This window comes from Olea europaea, chromosome 11 (genome assembly GCF_002742605.1).
Source record: "Olea europaea var. sylvestris chromosome 11, O_europaea_v1, whole genome shotgun sequence".
Lineage (NCBI taxonomy): Eukaryota > Viridiplantae > Streptophyta > Magnoliopsida > Lamiales > Oleaceae > Olea > Olea europaea.
Window position 1 is genome coordinate 8,762,944 of NC_036247.1, and position 18,531 is coordinate 8,781,474.

The 18,531-nt window shown below is 33.0% G+C and overlaps 2 protein-coding genes across 3 annotated transcripts; one reads left to right on the forward strand and one right to left on the reverse strand.

Annotated features, from left to right (window-relative positions):
- The first annotated feature begins 1,012 nt into the window (after positions 1–1,012).
- Positions 1,013–7,604, forward strand: LOC111403249. Of its 2 annotated transcripts, none has more exons than XM_023031680.1 (5): positions 1,013–1,133; positions 1,232–1,340; positions 6,965–7,026; positions 7,140–7,198; positions 7,313–7,604. In XM_023031680.1, the coding sequence occupies exons 2-5, from the start codon at positions 1,261–1,263 to the stop codon at positions 7,328–7,330; spliced, it is 219 nt and encodes a 72-aa protein (XP_022887448.1). In that variant the 5' UTR covers positions 1,013–1,133; positions 1,232–1,260; the 3' UTR covers positions 7,331–7,604. The 2 variants fall into 2 exon arrangements, with proteins under 2 accessions (XP_022887448.1, XP_022887449.1); XM_023031681.1 differs by having other exon boundaries at positions 7,143–7,198.
- Positions 7,605–10,983: 3,379 nt separating this feature from the next.
- LOC111403250 lies at positions 10,984–11,697 on the reverse strand. The gene has a single exon (XM_023031683.1). It carries the CDS (start codon positions 11,614–11,616, stop codon positions 11,155–11,157), a length of 462 nt encoding a protein of 153 aa, XP_022887451.1. The 5' UTR covers positions 11,617–11,697; the 3' UTR covers positions 10,984–11,154.
- Positions 11,698–18,531: the final 6,834 nt, after the last annotated feature.

The window sequence follows — 18,531 nt, forward strand, 5'->3', positions numbered from 1 at the left end:
TCCCTTTAATTGACATTTTTCATGTAAAACAAAGCTAAACGAATATCAAAAGATAGATGATTTTCTTGATTTTATTATTATTTTTTTGTAATGAAAACAAATTTCATCCCCAATATCAGTAAAATTTATCTCTTTAATTGACAATTTTCATGTCAAAGAGAGCTAAACGAATATCAAAAAATATCTTTATTTCAACATTTTTCACATGAAAAATTATACTAATCAAACACAATGATTTACAATTCCCGAAAAAATAATTTCTAAACAATTCAATTTTCTGAGATTCGTTTTCAATTCAATTCAATTTCATCTTTATAATCAAACGTATTCTTAGAGTATTTTCAAGAGATTCTATTTTTGAATAGTATATTCAACAATTTAGAAAGCATTTATAACTTTAGATAGTCAAAAAATTTAAATATTCCAAAGGGCTATTTATCTTCAACATATAATCTCACTACTCCAACAGTATTTATATTTTTTTTCCATTTTTTTTTATTAATTTCCCTCTAAATTATTATATTATTTTTTCTCATTTAATATTAAAATTATTTGAATATATTTAATTATAGAGAATGATTTGACTCTCCAACTTTGTAGATTAAGAGCCTGTTTGTCTCCCATTATGGAGAAATTAAAAAGTTTTGAATAATATTTTTTAGAGAATGTGTGATTAAAATTTTAAAAAAATTTATTGGTTGTATGTAAAATATTTTATTGTGTGAATATGTGATAAATAATATTACTATATTAAATAATTTAATTTTTTAAATGGTGACAGGTTAAAACTATCACTCTATTTTGACATATTAATTTGAAAGTCACTTGCAACGCTACGTGCTTCTACTCTTTCTACATATTTAGCCTTCATTTGATTCTTCTTTTTGTAAGAATGAGAATGAAAAATATAGTCGTTATGAGATCCATACAAAATATACAAAGTCAAATATTGTGATTTAATGTAATGAATAATAATCATATTTTTTATTTTTGTGTCCAAAGAATAAAAATCACAACGGCCTTAATAATTTAAAGTTTAACCACGCCCACAAATCTTTCAGCTAGCCGCGTGGCCTCGATCAGGTTTTCTTCGAAACTCAAGAGCTAGAGTTTCGTCGATCCATCGCTCATAGGTAATGATCTCAACAAAATCTCAAATTGGTATTCACACCTTCTCATCACGAATCGTGATTTGAATTTCTCATCTTCCATTATTTTTTGTTTTACATAGTTTCCAGTAAACCCACGGTGAACTCAAGGATGGCTGGAGGTGGAAATTTCCTTATCAGAGTATTATCTTATCTAGCTAATGAGCTGATAGTCAATGGCCTCGCCAACAGGTAATTCATTTGCATAAATATCAAACATAGAAAAAAGATAGCTCCTTTCCCCCTTTGGGTTGTTCTTTGGAATTATACTTTTAGAGGTAAAATAACTCGTGATATTGAACAGCTCATCACAAATTCACTATCTTTGGTGAGTTAATGTAATTTATCAGTGAAAGGAGAGTCTTATAGTTTGTCTTTAATAATTGGGCATTTGCCAATGATGACTCATCGTGGGCTTGTAATGGTTGCAGAGATGACCGCAGTTTTTTTTTTTTTTTTTTTCTCTCACAAAATGTAGTAGTCTGAGGCCTCTCTTTGTTTATAGAATTATATATTATTCAATATGAGAAGAAAACCCAGCATTCTGGTTCAATTTTATATTGGATTATTAAGCCAGAACAATTACTTATTATCAATGCTTCGTTCATACTTTTTGTTGTTGTTTTCTTATGGCGACTCTGTGAGATAGTGTTATTGAGGTTATGTCCTAGAGAAGTCATAAACAAGACAAAAGTATCGATGCCCTTGAACAAGGGCAGGACATTCACTATTTTACTTCATTTTCGATAATTATTTGAATTATCAAGATACTGTCCAAACAAGTGATTATTTGTGGGCTCTTCAATAGACGGTCATTCTGTCTGTTTCATTCAGATTAAGTCCTATTTGTTGAGATAATATCCAAATTCATCTGGTTTTTGTCTTTTTGAGGCTTTTCTATGCTGTGTATTTCACCACACAGTTGCACAATAAAATTGTGCGCAGGTTATAGTGAACTCTGATACTTCACTGAATATTGAGAAAAGAACACAAATGAATTTAAAGATGAAATTGTTTTCCAGTTGGTTGCTGCCTTTGTGGTTTCCACTTATGTTTCCAGTTTTATTTTTAATTTTTTGAATGGATACTAATGTTGACTTGTATTGATGAGGACATCTACTTTTTTATTTATTTTTAGTTGGACTTTATTTATGTTTTAAATTTTATTTATGTAATTGGACTTGTGTTGGCCCAAGTCCATTCTACTTAGGATTTTAGTCTTTACTATTTAAACTTAATTGCGATGTAATTTCATTAGTTTTGATGAATTGAAGAATATTTTGGTGGTTTGTTGTCTATGGCTTCTCCTTCCTCTTCCTTCCCCTCACCCTCATGAATTTCTACTTTTTCTCCAGTTTCTCCTCCCATTCTCTCCGGTTCTTCCCTCTTTCTTGCTTCTGCTTTCTATTTTTTAATTCGTCCTACATCAAATTTGGTATCAGAGCCAAAACTTGGGTAATTTTTTATTCACAATCCAAAACTTTCTTCCTATCCTCTTCCCAAAAACTCGTGGAACAGCACAAACAAAAAAAATTGTTGTAAGGTAGCAGTTTTCTTGTTCAATTTTCTTTCTAGTTGATTAGGAAAAAAGTCACTGTTCACACCCGACAGTTGTTTTTTTTTTTAGCAGTTTCACCAAAAAAAAAAAAACAATAAAAAATCGTTACTGTTCACACCCGAAATTTCTTTTTTATTTATTTATCATTTTCTGTAGTTCCCTCAAAATAAAAATAAAATTATTCAGCTTTAGAGTTTTAGGCGTTTGCTGCTGCTGCTAAGTGTGTTGTTTCATAAATTTCATCCCTAACAATCAAACTCCACTTACATTCAGCCTACATACAAGATCAGCCCACCTTACGTTAACCCAACCCTATAATAATCCCTATATTCACGTATAATTATTACCCGCGAGCCCATTCCTCTTATCAACACATTTGGGCCCATAAACTAGTGGCCCAAATTACTCCCAGTTCCAGTTAAAACTCACTCTCATTTAATCCAATTCAAACCCACAACCCATTTCTTCTTAGCCACTCGTCCAGATTAACCCACAGTCACCATACATTCCACGACCACCCTCACCGCCAATCGCCAGCAACCCACTGTCACGCCGGTTGTCATCCACCGCTCGGAGTTCAGTTTTTGCTTTAGTTTTCACGTCGATGGACTTCTTCTGAGTTCAGAGTGCCAGGGACATTTGTTGAATTGGATTTGGCCTATTATTTGCATTGGGGCAGCTTGCTAAAACTCTTGAGTATTAGTGTTCCATTCAGTAACTCGACTATTAGGAGTATTCCATTATAATTTTCTACTGGAGACGTGCCAATTGGGAAATCATAATTGGGCACAGTTCTTATTCTTTGGGTTCTATCAGGTTTAAGTTTCCTTGGGCACCACCGCTACAACTAAACAAAGGGAGTGCTTGATTTCTTTTGTCATTGGTTTATAATACTGCTTCATTTAAAATTGCATTGATTAAATTTTTGTGATGTTATTATTCTAACAATATACCTAAAGTCACGTTACTGAATCCGTTGATTTCGTCAAAACCATATTTTACCCCACTTATATTACATGATTAAGTTTTGATTAATATTTGATTTGTTCTTTATTTACATAGATCGGCAGTATTAGCTTGCCATATTTGAATTTACTTATCCCTGAAAAAAATACTTAAATTGTTATTTTTCATTGCTTGCATTTATTGTTCATTGATCTCATCATTGCATGTCATTTAGCTAGTATTACATTGCATGTAGTTGCGTGGTGGTCGTCTTGTTGTTTCTATTTCCAATACATTGACCATGGATCCATCCCAATTTGATGCACTCACTAGACAATTAGCGCAACTTGCCACTAGCTTATCGACTGTCCAATCAGATATAATTGTTACTCGTGAAGAGAGAAAGAATCTAGCTGTTAAGTTGAGCAATTTTAAGCGAATCCCTCGTTTGATTGACACTAATTCTGAAGCGTCTCATAATAGACAATATTATCGTGGACAAAGGGATCAAAAATATTTTCGACTCGATCGTACGAATAGATATCAGGTTTGTGAGCGAGAACAAGGCCATAGTCATCATGGTACTCATTCTCTTCCTCGTCGTAAGGAGCGTTTCTTTAGAGGCATTGACTTAGATAATCCTACTTTCAATAGTTGCTAAGATCATGGAATTTTTACCCAATGGAAAACCCTTACACAAGGGAATCGACTAGTAATTGAGTACATTGCTTAATTTGAGGAATTTCGAATGAAATGTCATCGTTGAGTATGAGGCCCTGACTTTGAGTAGGTTTATACAAGGTCTAAGAGATGAACTTAAGCGTGAGCTTTTCTTTCGAGGCGTCACTACTCTTGATCACGCTTACTCTTCAGCTCGAGACTACGAGTTACTTATTAGTACTTCATATGAAAAGTGCGACCACCGTCGTTCTCCCATGTCATTAGCGCCATCTCAACATGAGTCTGTCATAGAGCCTTTCCCGTCTAGTGTTCCTCCTATTTGGAAAAATAAGTGTAAAGGTCGTGATAGTCCAAGGCCCCATTCTCCTTATAGAAGGCGTATTGACAACCATTCATCTGTTTCATTGGCTCCACTTCCTCCCGTTAGGTCTCTTTTAGGACCTCCCCCATCTAATGTTCCTCAAATCTTGAAAAATAGGAGTAAATTTTTTGAAATTCCAAGGACTTCTTCTCACCTGCTATGCATTAGTTGTAAGGACTTTGGCCACATCTCTTCCAAATGTTCTAATCGAGTCTTAGTCATAGAAGAACGAAATGATGTAATAGAAAAGTCGTTAAAAGATCAAATTTATGAACCTAAATTTGAAGAATGTGATGACTTGAATGATATTGAGGACACTTTCTCATGTAGTATCAGGACTTTTCCTATGAATCTAGGGGTTGTACCTTTTGTTCCCGATACCCCTCAGGTAAATGTTGTGTGTCATACTCTTTGCCAACCTAAAGGTACGGATGATTTATGTAATCATGTCCTTTTCAAGGAAAATCTCGAGAATTAGGATTTGATCCTCCCAACAATTAAAATTTCATATAACAATTTTGTGCATCGGTTTATAGGTACGAGTTCCATCGAAGTTATTCATGGTTATAAGTCTAGGAAACCTTTAAACCTTATTCCAATGTCTCCACATACTAGTATGACTATGTCAGCTGAGGCATTTGTACGTCATCTTCATGATTTGTATATTGAGATCAATAAACAACATGATGCATGTAATGCATTATATAAACTTCAAGTTGATTCGCATAAATGATATTTTGAATTTAATATTGGGGATTATTTTATGTTGCAAGCTTGTAGTGCTCGCCCTTTAAAAATGTTAAAGCATGTTGGTTCAAATGCACATGTCATTGTCCTTTCATCACATTTTGGCTACCACTCTGCTTTAAATATTGAGGATTTCATTACTTACAAACATCGTTTTACTTCCTTTGATGATCTATTTCTACTTAGCTTTATGGACCCCCAACTTGACTATGTTGGTATTTCTACTTCAATACCATCTATCACAGTACACAAAAATAAAATTGATGTTATTTTAGATGAGCGTGTTGTATTGACCAATGATGGCAAGATTCAGTACTTCCTTGTTTGTTAGGTAGATCGACGTGCTTCTTATGCTCTTCATTATATACAATCATGTAAAAATCTTGAAGATGAGGTGCATGAGTATTGATTATTTGGAGTCCGGTATCAGTACTTGGTTAGAAGGAAAGATCGCCTCCCTTGGTCAGATCATATTCTTGGGAATAAGCTACAGTTTTCAGTATTATCAATCATGGAATTTCGTTGCTTGGTTCGTCAGAAAGATCGTCCCCCGTGGCTTGACTTGATGCATTTCGAGTATCAGATTGACTACAGCCTATACTATCCATCAACTTGACAGGGTCGAGTTTTTCTCCCACCCCGGGAGAGTTGATGAGGACATCTACTTTTTTATTTATTTTTAGTTGGATTTTATTTATGTTTTAGATTTTATTTATTTAATTGGATTTGTGTTGGCCCAAGTCCATTCTACTTAGGGTTTTAGTCTTTACTATTTAAACCTAATTGCGATGTAATTTCATTAATTTTGATGAATTGAAGAATATTTTGGTGGTTTGTTGCCTATGGCTTCTCCTTCCTCTCCCTTCCCCTCTCCCCCATAAATTTCTACTTTTTCTCCGATTTCCCCCCCATTCTCTCATGTTCTCCCCTCTTTTTTGCTTCTTCTTTCTATTTTTTAATTCGTCCTACATCATGTATGTTCGTGATCGTTATTGAGATCAACCCTGTATTTATTTTATGAACATCATTATTCTGAGGCTCTCTAGCTTGTCTTGCGATGCTTATCTTTCAGTCGTGAATAGAAAAGTAAATGCATACTTGGGCTACAGCGAATATAGCTTTTTAGTTCTGTTCAGTCAATTACTACCTGATAGGTAGCTGAAGAATATTGTTCTTGATGCATGTGAAATGAATACAGTTTTTTCTTTATTTCATTGAATAATGCTATTCATCCCTAGTGGGGCTTAACAACAGTCTAGGTGGCAACTGTATGACATTAAATGATATATCCATTTAAATGCATTATTGCACGATTCATTTAATTGAACCTATCAAGCGGGGCCACTTAGATTGATGCTCTAGCCCCACTGGGGATAGTGAATTTCTCTTCATCTGGCCAGCTGCATCTTTCTCGTGGCTGTACCTTTGTGTGTGGTTGCCCCTTTAATTTTACTTCGTGTTGGAGATGCATTTTAGATACATGTGTAAATTCTCATAAAATTGTTTGTTCGTTTTTTAATCCAGTCCTAAATTTCAGAGGTTCGCTGTGAGGACATCAAAAAGGATAGAGGATATTTCTAATATGGGTAATGACATTTATCCTTTTTTCCTTGTCATTCTATCAATACATTTTTTCATTAGATGCCTAAATACTATGCTACTATCATTGTTGTTCATTCAATTCTCTTGCCCTTTGCAGCAGCTCAGCAGAAGAAGGATATTGCTGAGCAAGTGAAGGATGCATCAAAACATTTTGAGGTTGGTGTTCGCATTAAAATGGATGTGGTTTGCCTATGTTGCTCTTCTTCTTCTTCAATTATATGGGAGTTCATGAGTAATTTCTTGCTGAGGACATTTTTACTTTATTTGCAGTCATTCAAGAACCAGTGATGCAGGCTGTCTGGAACGGGAAATAATGATAGATGTACAGCTCATATTTGTTCTTGGATTTATATTTGATGGAGATAATTAAGGCCCTGTTTTTTTCTTATCATGAGAAAGATTTGGGCTGAAATTGCTTGTATCTCTATAGTTCACTTCTTTGATGTAATTTTTTTTTTTTTTTTTAAATGTGACATTTTGCGACAGTCCTGTAACTGTTAAACATAAGTTCTTTTAGTGAGCTATTAACATCCAAAAGTTTCATATGGAAGTTCCCTTGCATGCTTATGGTGTTCTAAGGACATTATACTGCCTTTTTCCTCTCTGGTTTATAAGAAAACTATCTTCTGCTAGATTCCTCTATGTTGTCTTGGGATTGCACATTTCACTACTGTCATTGTAGCTTGTGTTCTATTTCTTGAGGTTAGTTTTCACCCCATTCACGATTTAGAAGTTTACAGCTTTCCTTTGCGATACAGTGAAGCTTCTAAAATGAATAATCACAATCTACTTACTATTAAGATTTGGGGTTGCATTTTAAAGAGGTCAACTCATTGTTAACATGAGTAGTTCTAGAATTTATATGTTGGTTGATGTTTTCATATTTAACCAAGGTAGGATTTTACCCTTCTGCCTGTTCTAGCAAGACAGTGTCTCATTTGAGTACATCAATCTTGAAATCTGAATGCTTGAATTGTTCGTTTTGTGTTTTTGATGCATTTAGATAGCATACAATACTGGAAGTTCTATTTTAAAAGACTAATCTTGTTATGGGGAGTATATCAAACTTTTACACCTTGATAAGTATTTTCATACTTCAAATTTTAACCTACAGAGTTTTGGAATGCCACGTTTCATATCTCTTCAGGATGTCATATAAATGCGGATTTTTTTATTTTTTTGGTTTTTTTGTTTTTGTATTTTGACCAGAAATACACGAGTTAGTCGAACAGAAGATACTTTATTGCTTCATTTTGTCATCAAATTTAGAATGGAATGTGAACATGACCTATTTCAAGCAATATATGCTTGTCGATTGTAAAGTGATAAATTAGCAAATGCTTAAATGTGTAATATTCTTATGACATGGAGAATTCAATCCTAGTTAAATATTTAAACAATGCAGTGTCGCATTCTACATCAGGCATTAAACTGGTTCCGATAACACTTTCATGATTCACGCCATCGGTTGACTTGTTAGGATGGTTGACAAACTTATTTATTCAGCGGGTTAATTAGATAAATGATTACTAAACTGTCATATGTTATTATTTAATAATTAAACTTAAAATTGTATTCCAAAGGTCACTAAACTTTACTAAGTGTTGCTACTTCATAATTGAATTTAAAAATGTACCTTAATGATTATTGAATATGCATCATTTTACTCATCCATTGCTCAAATGAAAATTTTGGGTAATATGGTGCATAGTTTAATAACCATTAAGATACTTTTCGGAGTTTAGTTATAAATTAGTAATACTTGGTAAAGTTTAGTGACAATTAAAATATAGATGAAATTAAAGAAAATGAAGGGAATAAAGATCTATTATTATTCAATATATAATCCATCACGATGAAAAGTATATTTGATTTTTAGATCAACGGGTACCGGTTCACCGTATTTTGATCTTCATATAAAAAGATTGAAAGAGAAAAAATAGGAACACAAAATTCGAAAAATAGAAAATTTTTCGAATTAGTGTCAATATAATTGGGGCCGATTTAATTTTTCAACTTTTTCCCTTCATTTTTCTTTAGTTTCTTCTTTCACATAGATCGATTTGAGGAAAAAAGAAATTGTTACTACTTAATAACTAAATTTATGAAATGTAACTCAATGGTCACTGAATTTTGCTAAGGTTATTAATTCATAACTGAATTCAAACATGTATCTCAATAGTCATTGAATTATGCACAATGTTACCAGTCCATTAATCAAGTCGAAGCCGTTTGTTGAGCTTTAACGGATTTTTCTATTTGAGCGATGGATGAGTAATACGGTGTATAGTTCAATGATCATAGAGATACATTTTTTAGTTCAATTATGAAGTTGTGATACTTAACAAAACTTAGTAACCATTGAAATACATTTTTAAATTCAATTATGAAGTAGTCACATAACCGTTCATGTAATTAACCGTTTATTTAACCTTGTTTAACAGTACTCATCTTCAATTATTTATTTTTTTAAAAAAAAAAATTATTTTGTTACATTTCTTGTAATTTTCTTCACTATTTTAATTACACAATCTCCATTTTTTTTTTCGAATAATCACTCCTACACAGGGTTAATTTTGTCCAATGATATTATCAGACATATCGTTAGTAGATTTTGATTATTGGTCGACACGTACACTTGAATGTGAATCTATTTAAATTTTGCCCAAGGGTCTTATGCTTGAGGAACTGAGTAAGCAATATCATTCGAGTCTAGGTTTGTTTCCACAGTTATTAAATTTTGGGTCTTGAGTAGAAGAAGGAATACCATTCCGGTCTAGTCTAGTTTATTTAGTCATGTTAATTATGGTTAAAATGACGGTCATGATGGTTGTTCAACCAACTTTCTTATTGTTCGTTTGATTGCAAAAATGGAATTGAATTGAATTGTCTAGAAATTATTTGCCTGAAAATTATAAATTATTGTGTTTGATTGGTATAATTTTTCACGTGAAAAATGTTGAAATAAAAGTGTTTTTTGATATTCGTTTAACTTTGTCTTCCATGAAAATTGTCAATTAAATGGATGAAATTTACTAGTATTGGAAATAAAATTTGTTTCAATTGCCAAAACCAAAAAATAAAAATAAAAATAAAAAATTCTAGAAAATCATCTATCTTTTGGTACTCGTTTGACTTTGTTTTATATGAAAATTGTCAAGTAAAGAGAAATATTTTTTTACAATAATTCTTACAATTTGTTTTCATTGAAAAAAAAATGAAAAAGAAAATTCGCTACAGTAAATCGGAATTGGAATTCTCACCATCTCCAATTCCTTGAAAAATTGAAATTTGCTTCTTCTCAAGACAAGCTAGAAAATAGATTCCTTGGAAAAAAAAAATGGCATCAAATAGGGCAAAGATGGAAAATGGATTTGATTTTCCATTTTCCATGGAAAATTTTACAGAATCAAATGGGCCTTAGTTCAAAGGTCCAACGAATATTTTCAAGAAGTTAATGATAGATAAAAGGTGTTTCTTTTTATATATGAATTTCTTTGTTGAAGAACTTCTTTTATTTATTTAGATATTGTTAATAATATATTTCATATATCTAGCATGCATGCAATTAATTAATAGGTAGAATTATATAAAAATAGAAATAATTGATAATATCAGAGAACTCTTCAAAGTCAGATTGTTAGCGTAGGTTAAGGTCATGAATTTTTATTTTTTAAAATTTTGTCTTGATTATATATATATAATTTTTAACTCATAGAACCATTCGTTATTACAAGGAGGTTTTATTGATCTGATTTTCATGCTTAATTCCTATAATTTATAGGCTTCCATTTTGTCACTTCTGCTAAGGGAGTGGTCGGGGTACGGTTGCATCTTATTTGACAAGTATTCTTGCCTAATGTTATGGACAGGGCCACCACGTTGGCCACTGTTTCGACAAACCCCTATGCAAGAAGATTTCTCCTTTCTATAAAAGAAAATTCCATAATCGTTCCATGACGAGACGGGCATATTAATCTTATTTAAAGTTAAAGATTAACGTAATTAACAAAATCACAGTAATAAAGATGAAGATTACAGACATCAAAAATTGTGACCTCAATACAACACCCAGAGGTGACCCACTGACCCTATCACCTATTCATTTTCTCTCACTTATCCGGCGACACGTAAGCATATCTCGGCAGAGGACTAGCACGAGGTGATTTTCCGGGAGGCTCCGGCAACTTTTTTCCATCGCAATCATAATAAATTACACCGGAAAAATTCAACGGCTCACATTTATCTCCCATCAATATAGCCCTCTGCCACAGCCCTTCATCTCCGAACGAAATATCATCATCATCTCCACCAAACTTGTCGCCGGTATTTTTCTTGCGCCGGAATTTCATCGCCTTGTTGCTCACAGTCATTAGAAGATGCTTCGTCTTAGGCAACGGCGATTTTGGCGAACCGGAAGCCATCTTCTTGGCGGCCCGGCTGACATGTTTCGCGCATAGAGACCAAAAAGAAGTGAAGGGTTGTATTACCGGTATGGATAGTTTCTTGAACGAGCTTCCGCCACCACCGCCGGAGTTGCGTTCTGGAGTGCACGGCGGCGTTATACGTACCATTTTTCTAGTTCTTGGGTGATTATTGGAGGATTATGGGGTTGTTTATATAGAGGTGAAAAAGCAAGTGGGATTTAAGCGTTGACAGAATTTTGCCTGTGCCGTGCTTTACTTTCAGAATTCGGTCAACTAATAGCGTTGTTCAAATATTAGTGCGTTTGCATTTTTAAATCTGTTGATTTGACCGTTAATTCAATGGTTCTTCTTATCTCTCTTCTTTATTATTATTATTTGTGATTATTGGAGGATTATGGGGTTGTTTATATAGAGGTGAAAAAGCAAGTGGGATTTAAGCGTTGACAGAATTTTGCCTGTGCCGTGCTTTACTTTCAGAATTCGGTCAACTAATAGCGTTGTTCAAATATTAGTGCGTTTGCATTTTTAAATCTGTTGATTTGACCGTTAATTCAATGGTTCTTCTTATCTCTCTTCTTTATTATTATTATTTTTTTTTTGAGTAAATGCTATTGAATATTCAATATTAATAGGCAAATTAGGTGATTAAGGGGCTGGGACAAAATAAATCCTGAGACAATAATTCATGTAAATAACTTATGAAAGTCACTAAGTTGATAAATAATTGACGTACTAAATAACACTAGATGTGATTGAATTATGAGACACTATTAAATAAAATGGCTAAAATCGATAAACTGATAGAGATAAAGCATGTATTAATATGGATCAAAGACGCACATTTTTTAGTTTGATAGTCTATGGTCGATAGTTTTTCAACGAATTTCGTCACTTCTTGTTAAAAGAAATTAGTTTAATTGCAACATAAGATAAATTTAAATTGATTATAACAATCACAAAAGTTCAGACAGTAATGTATGTGTAGGAAATCATTTTGAAAAAGCTTCCTCATTTAATGCATTTATGGCAAAGCTTTTAATTTTATCGGCACTTAACACTAGTCTTCGTCGGAAAAACTACAACATTATTCAACTAAGTTAGAATAATGCTATTTAATACTAATGATATTTAAATAACTAGCATCAATGTGGTACTAAATGAGATTTAAAATTAAATGAGACTTAATTTTACTTTTCATAACACTACCTAAATTGGTGTTGTAGCACCAATGATATTAAATTGCATTATTCATTAAGTTAAGAGTAATGTTATAAAGCGTCATTGGCGTTTGACACGAGTTTAGGTGATAAGATACGTGACATTAAATGATTGATTGATATATAATTCATTAAATTAGATCTATCATGTGGTGCTATACATTGCACAGACTGATACTCTAGCATTAGTGAAGTTAGGTAGCATTATCCATAAAACTATAATACATTTTTATAAATTGAATAATATAACAGTGATTACATTGTCATGTGGATAAGCACCATGGTTTTGTATAACACTATTCTCCATTAAAAGCTTTGCAAAACATTGTAAACATGTGATTGTCAAAGCTGGTGTCTTACGATTATTTGAATCCATTCAGATCATACATTTTAAAGAGATTTAAAGATTAGAGATTGAAAAGCTACACTAATGGAGTATGTTAGTTAATAATTTAATCTCGTTTTAAGTCGAGCAACTGTCATTTAATTTTCTTTCTTACATAAGTAACACTGCAAACACACAACAGAGTAATGAATACAATTGTTGTCTTTAATTGAACTTCGACACATCATGATGTGGAAGTTTTATCATTTAAAATAGAGCAGAAACTAAGCCCTATTTGGTGGGGATTAAAATTAGAGTTTTTGTAGATTTTGATAGAAATTGATAAAATGTGTGTTTAAAAAATTGTGAATCTCATGAAATGTGTGGTTAAAATTAATGGTTGATTTTTAATTAATTAAAATCATGATTTTTAGTAGCACCAAAAGGGGGGCTAAATTTTGTATTTTGGACAATGCATTTAAAAATGCCACGTGTGAGGTGTACGTGTGTTGTGTATTTGTATATTGTAAATAATAAATATTTTACACAATTGTCTCTGTTTAAAAATAATTAACTTTAAATTTTGATAGGAGTGACAGTGTGGTGGACTTGGTCGGCAAGGGGGGGGATTCATCCTCCAATTTTTTTTTCTTTTTTTAACTCAACTTATACCAGACTAAATTATGGACCTTCAAGACCCATGCCTCTAAAATCTTAGAGGGGGTAAATCGTGGGTTATGCCTCAACTAGATCACAAGTTCCCCCCATTGACTTTACACTTTTGCGCACAAGAAATCCTCCTCCACAGTGATTGCTCCATACCAAAATTTTGGCCGCAGGTTCCCACCAGGAATCGAACTCTACATCCTGCCGCTGGAAGCAAGCCAATGTTGATTGATCTATCAATTGAGTTGTGCCCCCGGAGGGCAGGGAGGTTCATCCTTGCTTATGCGGGACACAGGTTATGTGAATATGCACTACAAAAATCTTCATAATCCTCTATGAGAAAATGGTAATTTTGTGTCCTATTCTATGTCAATTCAGCTGATCTCAAAATAAACAGTAGTCTTCTTTTACAATTTAAAAAATGTTTCTTGCTAACCTGAGATTGTATAATCTGGAGTTGTTTTATGGTATCACGGAAGGGACATACTGGGGGTGGGGTCGGGGTCAAGTGATGTCCACTTGGCTAAGAATGTGACTTCAATTTGTATTGGAAAATAAAGCGGAAGGAGTTAATATATATGATATGAAATAAATGATAACAAATAAATAATAAAATAAAAAGCAAAGAATTAATTAGCAGATGAACTGAGTATTTTTCAATTGACGAATATAGAGAAAACAAATTGCTTATATAATTATTCTATATTTCAATAATATAAAATTTGTGAAAAGAGTCTAATATTTATAGTAGTGCATGTCAAATCCTAAAAATAACACAAAAATGAAAACAAGATAAAAAATAATGTATCATGACTATACAAGTGTCTCTAAACGAAGTAAATGAAGCAAGCAGTGAACACAAAAGATTAAAGTCAAATTTTTTTCATCATACTCTACCTCTAAAGTCGTTGAATCAACGACAATCTCTTTGAATATAGCTAGATGTTTCAAAGATTCGCCTTCTGCCATGTGATGATAATACAATCTTTGCTTTAGATACAATTTCCTTGTCAAACTTTTAGTTATGCACAATTGTTCCAACTTTAATCACAATGCAGCTGCTATTTTCTCCTTCAAAATGTCCCAAGAATATTGTTAGAAGTTGAATATGAATCTGTGAAAGTGCATTCCGATCTTTCCACTGTTCTTCTCCGTCGTCTAAGCTGTGGACATTTTGTCAATTTCCAACAATACATCATCCAAATTCATTTGCCTAGTAAAACTCGTATCTTCACTTGCCACAACAAATATCTTGTTTTGCAATCCAATAGCCAATTTTCAAACTTCATGATTATCACCAATAACAAAAAATCTCGAACAAATCACAACCAAATTACTTAATTTTCTTCCTAATGACTTGGTCCAAAATTATCAACTTGAATCGGGCCGTCCTTGTTTTGCCGTCAAAATTGACTTTGGAAACTCTTCTGATTTTTCCAATAAAAATTTTGAGTTGGCTTATGATTCATGAGTTTGAGCACTTGCTCAAATCTCACCTATGATTTTGTGAAACATAGCTGTGCGCGACCGCACGAGTGATGGGACGTAATAGATTAACAAATAATTAAAATTCATTTAACTTTAAGCCCTTGTTTAAGTACCGTTCTTTTGATAAGAATGAATTTTTGAAGTGTATTGATGAGAAATATGTTGTTAAAAAATTAAAAAAATTTGGATTTGTGTATAACTATTTTATTGAAAAAATTTGTAATTATAATGATTTCAAAACATTGTTTAAAAATATTTTTTTTTCAAATAATGAGAATAAAAAAGAGGCTAAATATTTTACTAAATAAGTTCATTTATTTCAATAGCATCACCCTTGATACTATTGAAAAATGATATATAGCTTCTTATTTTAAAAAAAATTTAAGCCAAATCAATAATGTCAATAAAAATAATTCTTAAATCTACAGGGATCATAGATAGCGTATGATTGTGGTTCGTACATGTTATTGAATAATAGGATTGAAAACTCGTTAATATTATTTATTGCTGTACAACTTACTTTGTCGAACACGCGACCAACACTCAAAAAGCATTATTAAAGGTTGAATCCCAAATTTGAGGGTTATCACCGTTCCGTCCCTAGAGTTTTGTGAGGGAAGTAAATCGCGGGATGTGTCTCAACAGGTCAGGGAACAAGAGCTGCTTGTACACTGCGTCTACAAGAAGTTCAATTTCATGTCTCAAGAATCGAACCCCCATACTGCGATTGCCAGCAAAGCATGAGATAACACCACTCCTATCATTTGCACTACTGGACTATGTCCTGAGAGCACTCAAAAAGTATTATTAATGATATTGGAGGATGATTTAAGGTTTTAATGGCGTCAACTCGCAACTTCTGCGGCCTTGTTTGTTCCTGAACCTACCACACTAAGTGAAAATTGGCCGTTCAATATGGCTAAATTTTATACGACCTTTTTTATTCTTATCCCAACATAGTTTTGACTATGCATATCTAAATATAATACAGGCATGAATCATGATTATCTATTAATTAGAGATCAAAATTTATACGTTATCCATATTCGATCTCGTTATCTAGAAACCAGAAAAAAAATAAAAAATAAAAAAACCTCAAAAATTTTTAAATATGTCAAATCGGCTTCCTTCTGATGCAAATTTACTTCTGTTATATATTAATTTTGTACTAAATCATAGCTAAATATTGTTGAATTTCAACCCTACAAAATATCACAAAAAATTGAACTTCATTGTGACAAGAATTATATATCTTTTACTTAGTCACTTTTTATATTTCTAACATTATTTGACATACTAAATTGAATGTGATAATAAATAAATTTGACAGGTCTTTTCATTTATCACGTAACACAGGTTGCTTGGGTAATGGACACTAGGGCCACAAGTAGTTTACTCATTTTGTTAGGTCACCGCCCATTTCATCGTGATATTTAAAAGTTTGATTGCTTTTTATAAACAAAGCATCAAACTGACCTTATTTTTATTGTAAATGAGTAACTTAATATTCAATAATTAAGACTATAATGAGAAAATTCTAATTTCAGTATGTTTCGTGAATTTATAGAGTCAAATATGAATAATGTGACGTGATTTTTGTTGGAATGTATGGGAAATGATTTTAGCCTGAATAATAATAATCGTATAAAGTGGGGATCATCCCCAGTTTGTACGAATAACATTAATCTTTTAACCAGTTTTGAGGAAATTTTTAGGTGGGTAATGGCGTTAATTAAGCAGTAACAAAAAATTTCTTGAGGAAATTACGGTTATTATATTGGTGAAACGAGCATTTATATTAATTGAAACTCTAAAAAACCTACGGGTACGGGGGTAATTCCACATTGAAAAAGAAGCTATAATAAAACTAGCTTATAAAGTAGTGTAGTACACTTTCTTAAGTTCCTATTTGAACTTCATTTTCCAATTTTTTTTTTTTTTTTTTTTTTTTTTTTTCTAATAGGCGAAAAGTTCTAGGGAATTGGTTTACCACTTTTCCTCCACACGGTCACATTTTCTCCCTTTTCATTATATATAAATCTAAAATTTTTTCTTGCATTTTAACTACATGTGTAATAAACGTTATGTCCTAAGTCTAATCAACTTTGGACGTAAATACTTTTAAGTGAAAATAACAAAAATCCAGGCATTTAAAAATCCCAATGCAAAAGTCAAGTAAGATGGCTTTCTATGCAGATTTCAGATTTTAATTTAACTATAATATTAATACAAAATATTTCATTCCTAATTCAACCCTAAAATTCTTAAAATCATTTCACACTGCCGCCCTCTCCACTCCTCACTCTCTCCCGTTAACCCCCAGCGACGATCATCCACGGTGCTGCTGCCCATTGCCTAAGACCACCGCCTACTGCCAGAGAGAGCCTTTCATGTCGTCTTGCAACGGTGCTTCTACCGCTGCAAAACACCGTCGCTTCGAAGCTGTTTCCCGTCACCCCTACAACGCGAGGCTATATGTTCTACGCAAGCGTGGACTAAGACTTGGTACGCTGCTATGAATTGTCGTTTCACTTCTCTCTTTTCCGATCTGCTGTTCTCTCTCTCGTACCCTCTTTCTGCAGTGGCAATGTGATTTTTGTGGTGTAGTATTGTTGGTATGTTGAAGGGGAACAAGTGACGGTTGGTGGCCAACTTGGCTTTGTGAGGTGTTTGGTGGGTAGGTTTTCAGTTGGTGGTGGTGGTGTTGGCGGTGGTTGTGATGGTGTTGTGGCTGTGACCAAGTATTGTGGTGGAACGAGATCGGGATCGGGATAGGGTGTGGGGGTGTTAGGGATGTAAACGAGCCGAACCGAGCCGAGCCGAGCCGAGCCGGCTCGTGAGCCGAAATTTTGGGCTCGGGCTCGGCTCGAGTAAATCACAACGGGCTTTTTTTGGGCCCGAGCCGAGCCGACTCGGTTTTTTTTTTTTTTTTGCAATTTTTAATGACATTTTTTTTACATGCTAATTGTTGTGGTGCAAATTGTTGAATGACATTTTTTTGAAAGAATTTAAAAATTGCATCATTTATTATTTATACAAATTACAAATTAAATAAAAGTACAAATTTCAAAATTATGTAATTTATACGAATAACAAAATAAATAAAAGTTACAAATTACAACCCTCCTCCTCTTTCCGGGCTTGGGACCGGCTACAATCAACGTAGGCGGAGTTAAAATTGTACACGAATAAAATATTTCGTGTACAATTTTTTTGAATCAAATAAATTTAAAAATACATTTCTTAAAGAAAAATAATTAATTTAAAAACTTACAACATCCTATGTTTGGATATGCTGCAACTCTTCGGCCATTATACTATCAACATGTTCTTGAACACGTAATTCTGCACATTCCCAATCCTTCA

Bases quoted from the DNA above. Each gene is read 5' to 3' on its own strand.
- LOC111403249 (XM_023031680.1), top strand. From the start codon at position 1,261: ATGGCTGGAGGTGGAAATTTCCTTATCAGAGTATTATCTTATCTAGCT. The intron at 1,341-6,964 runs GTAATTCATTTG...TTTTTAATCCAG, and splicing joins GTCAATGGCCTCGCCAACAG to TCCTAAATTTCAGAGGTTCG. The intron at 7,027-7,139 runs GTAATGACATTT...TGCCCTTTGCAG, and splicing joins AGAGGATATTTCTAATATGG to CAGCTCAGCAGAAGAAGGAT.
- LOC111403250 (XM_023031683.1), bottom strand. From the start codon at position 11,616: ATGGTACGTATAACGCCGCCGTGCACTCCAGAACGCAACTCCGGCGGT.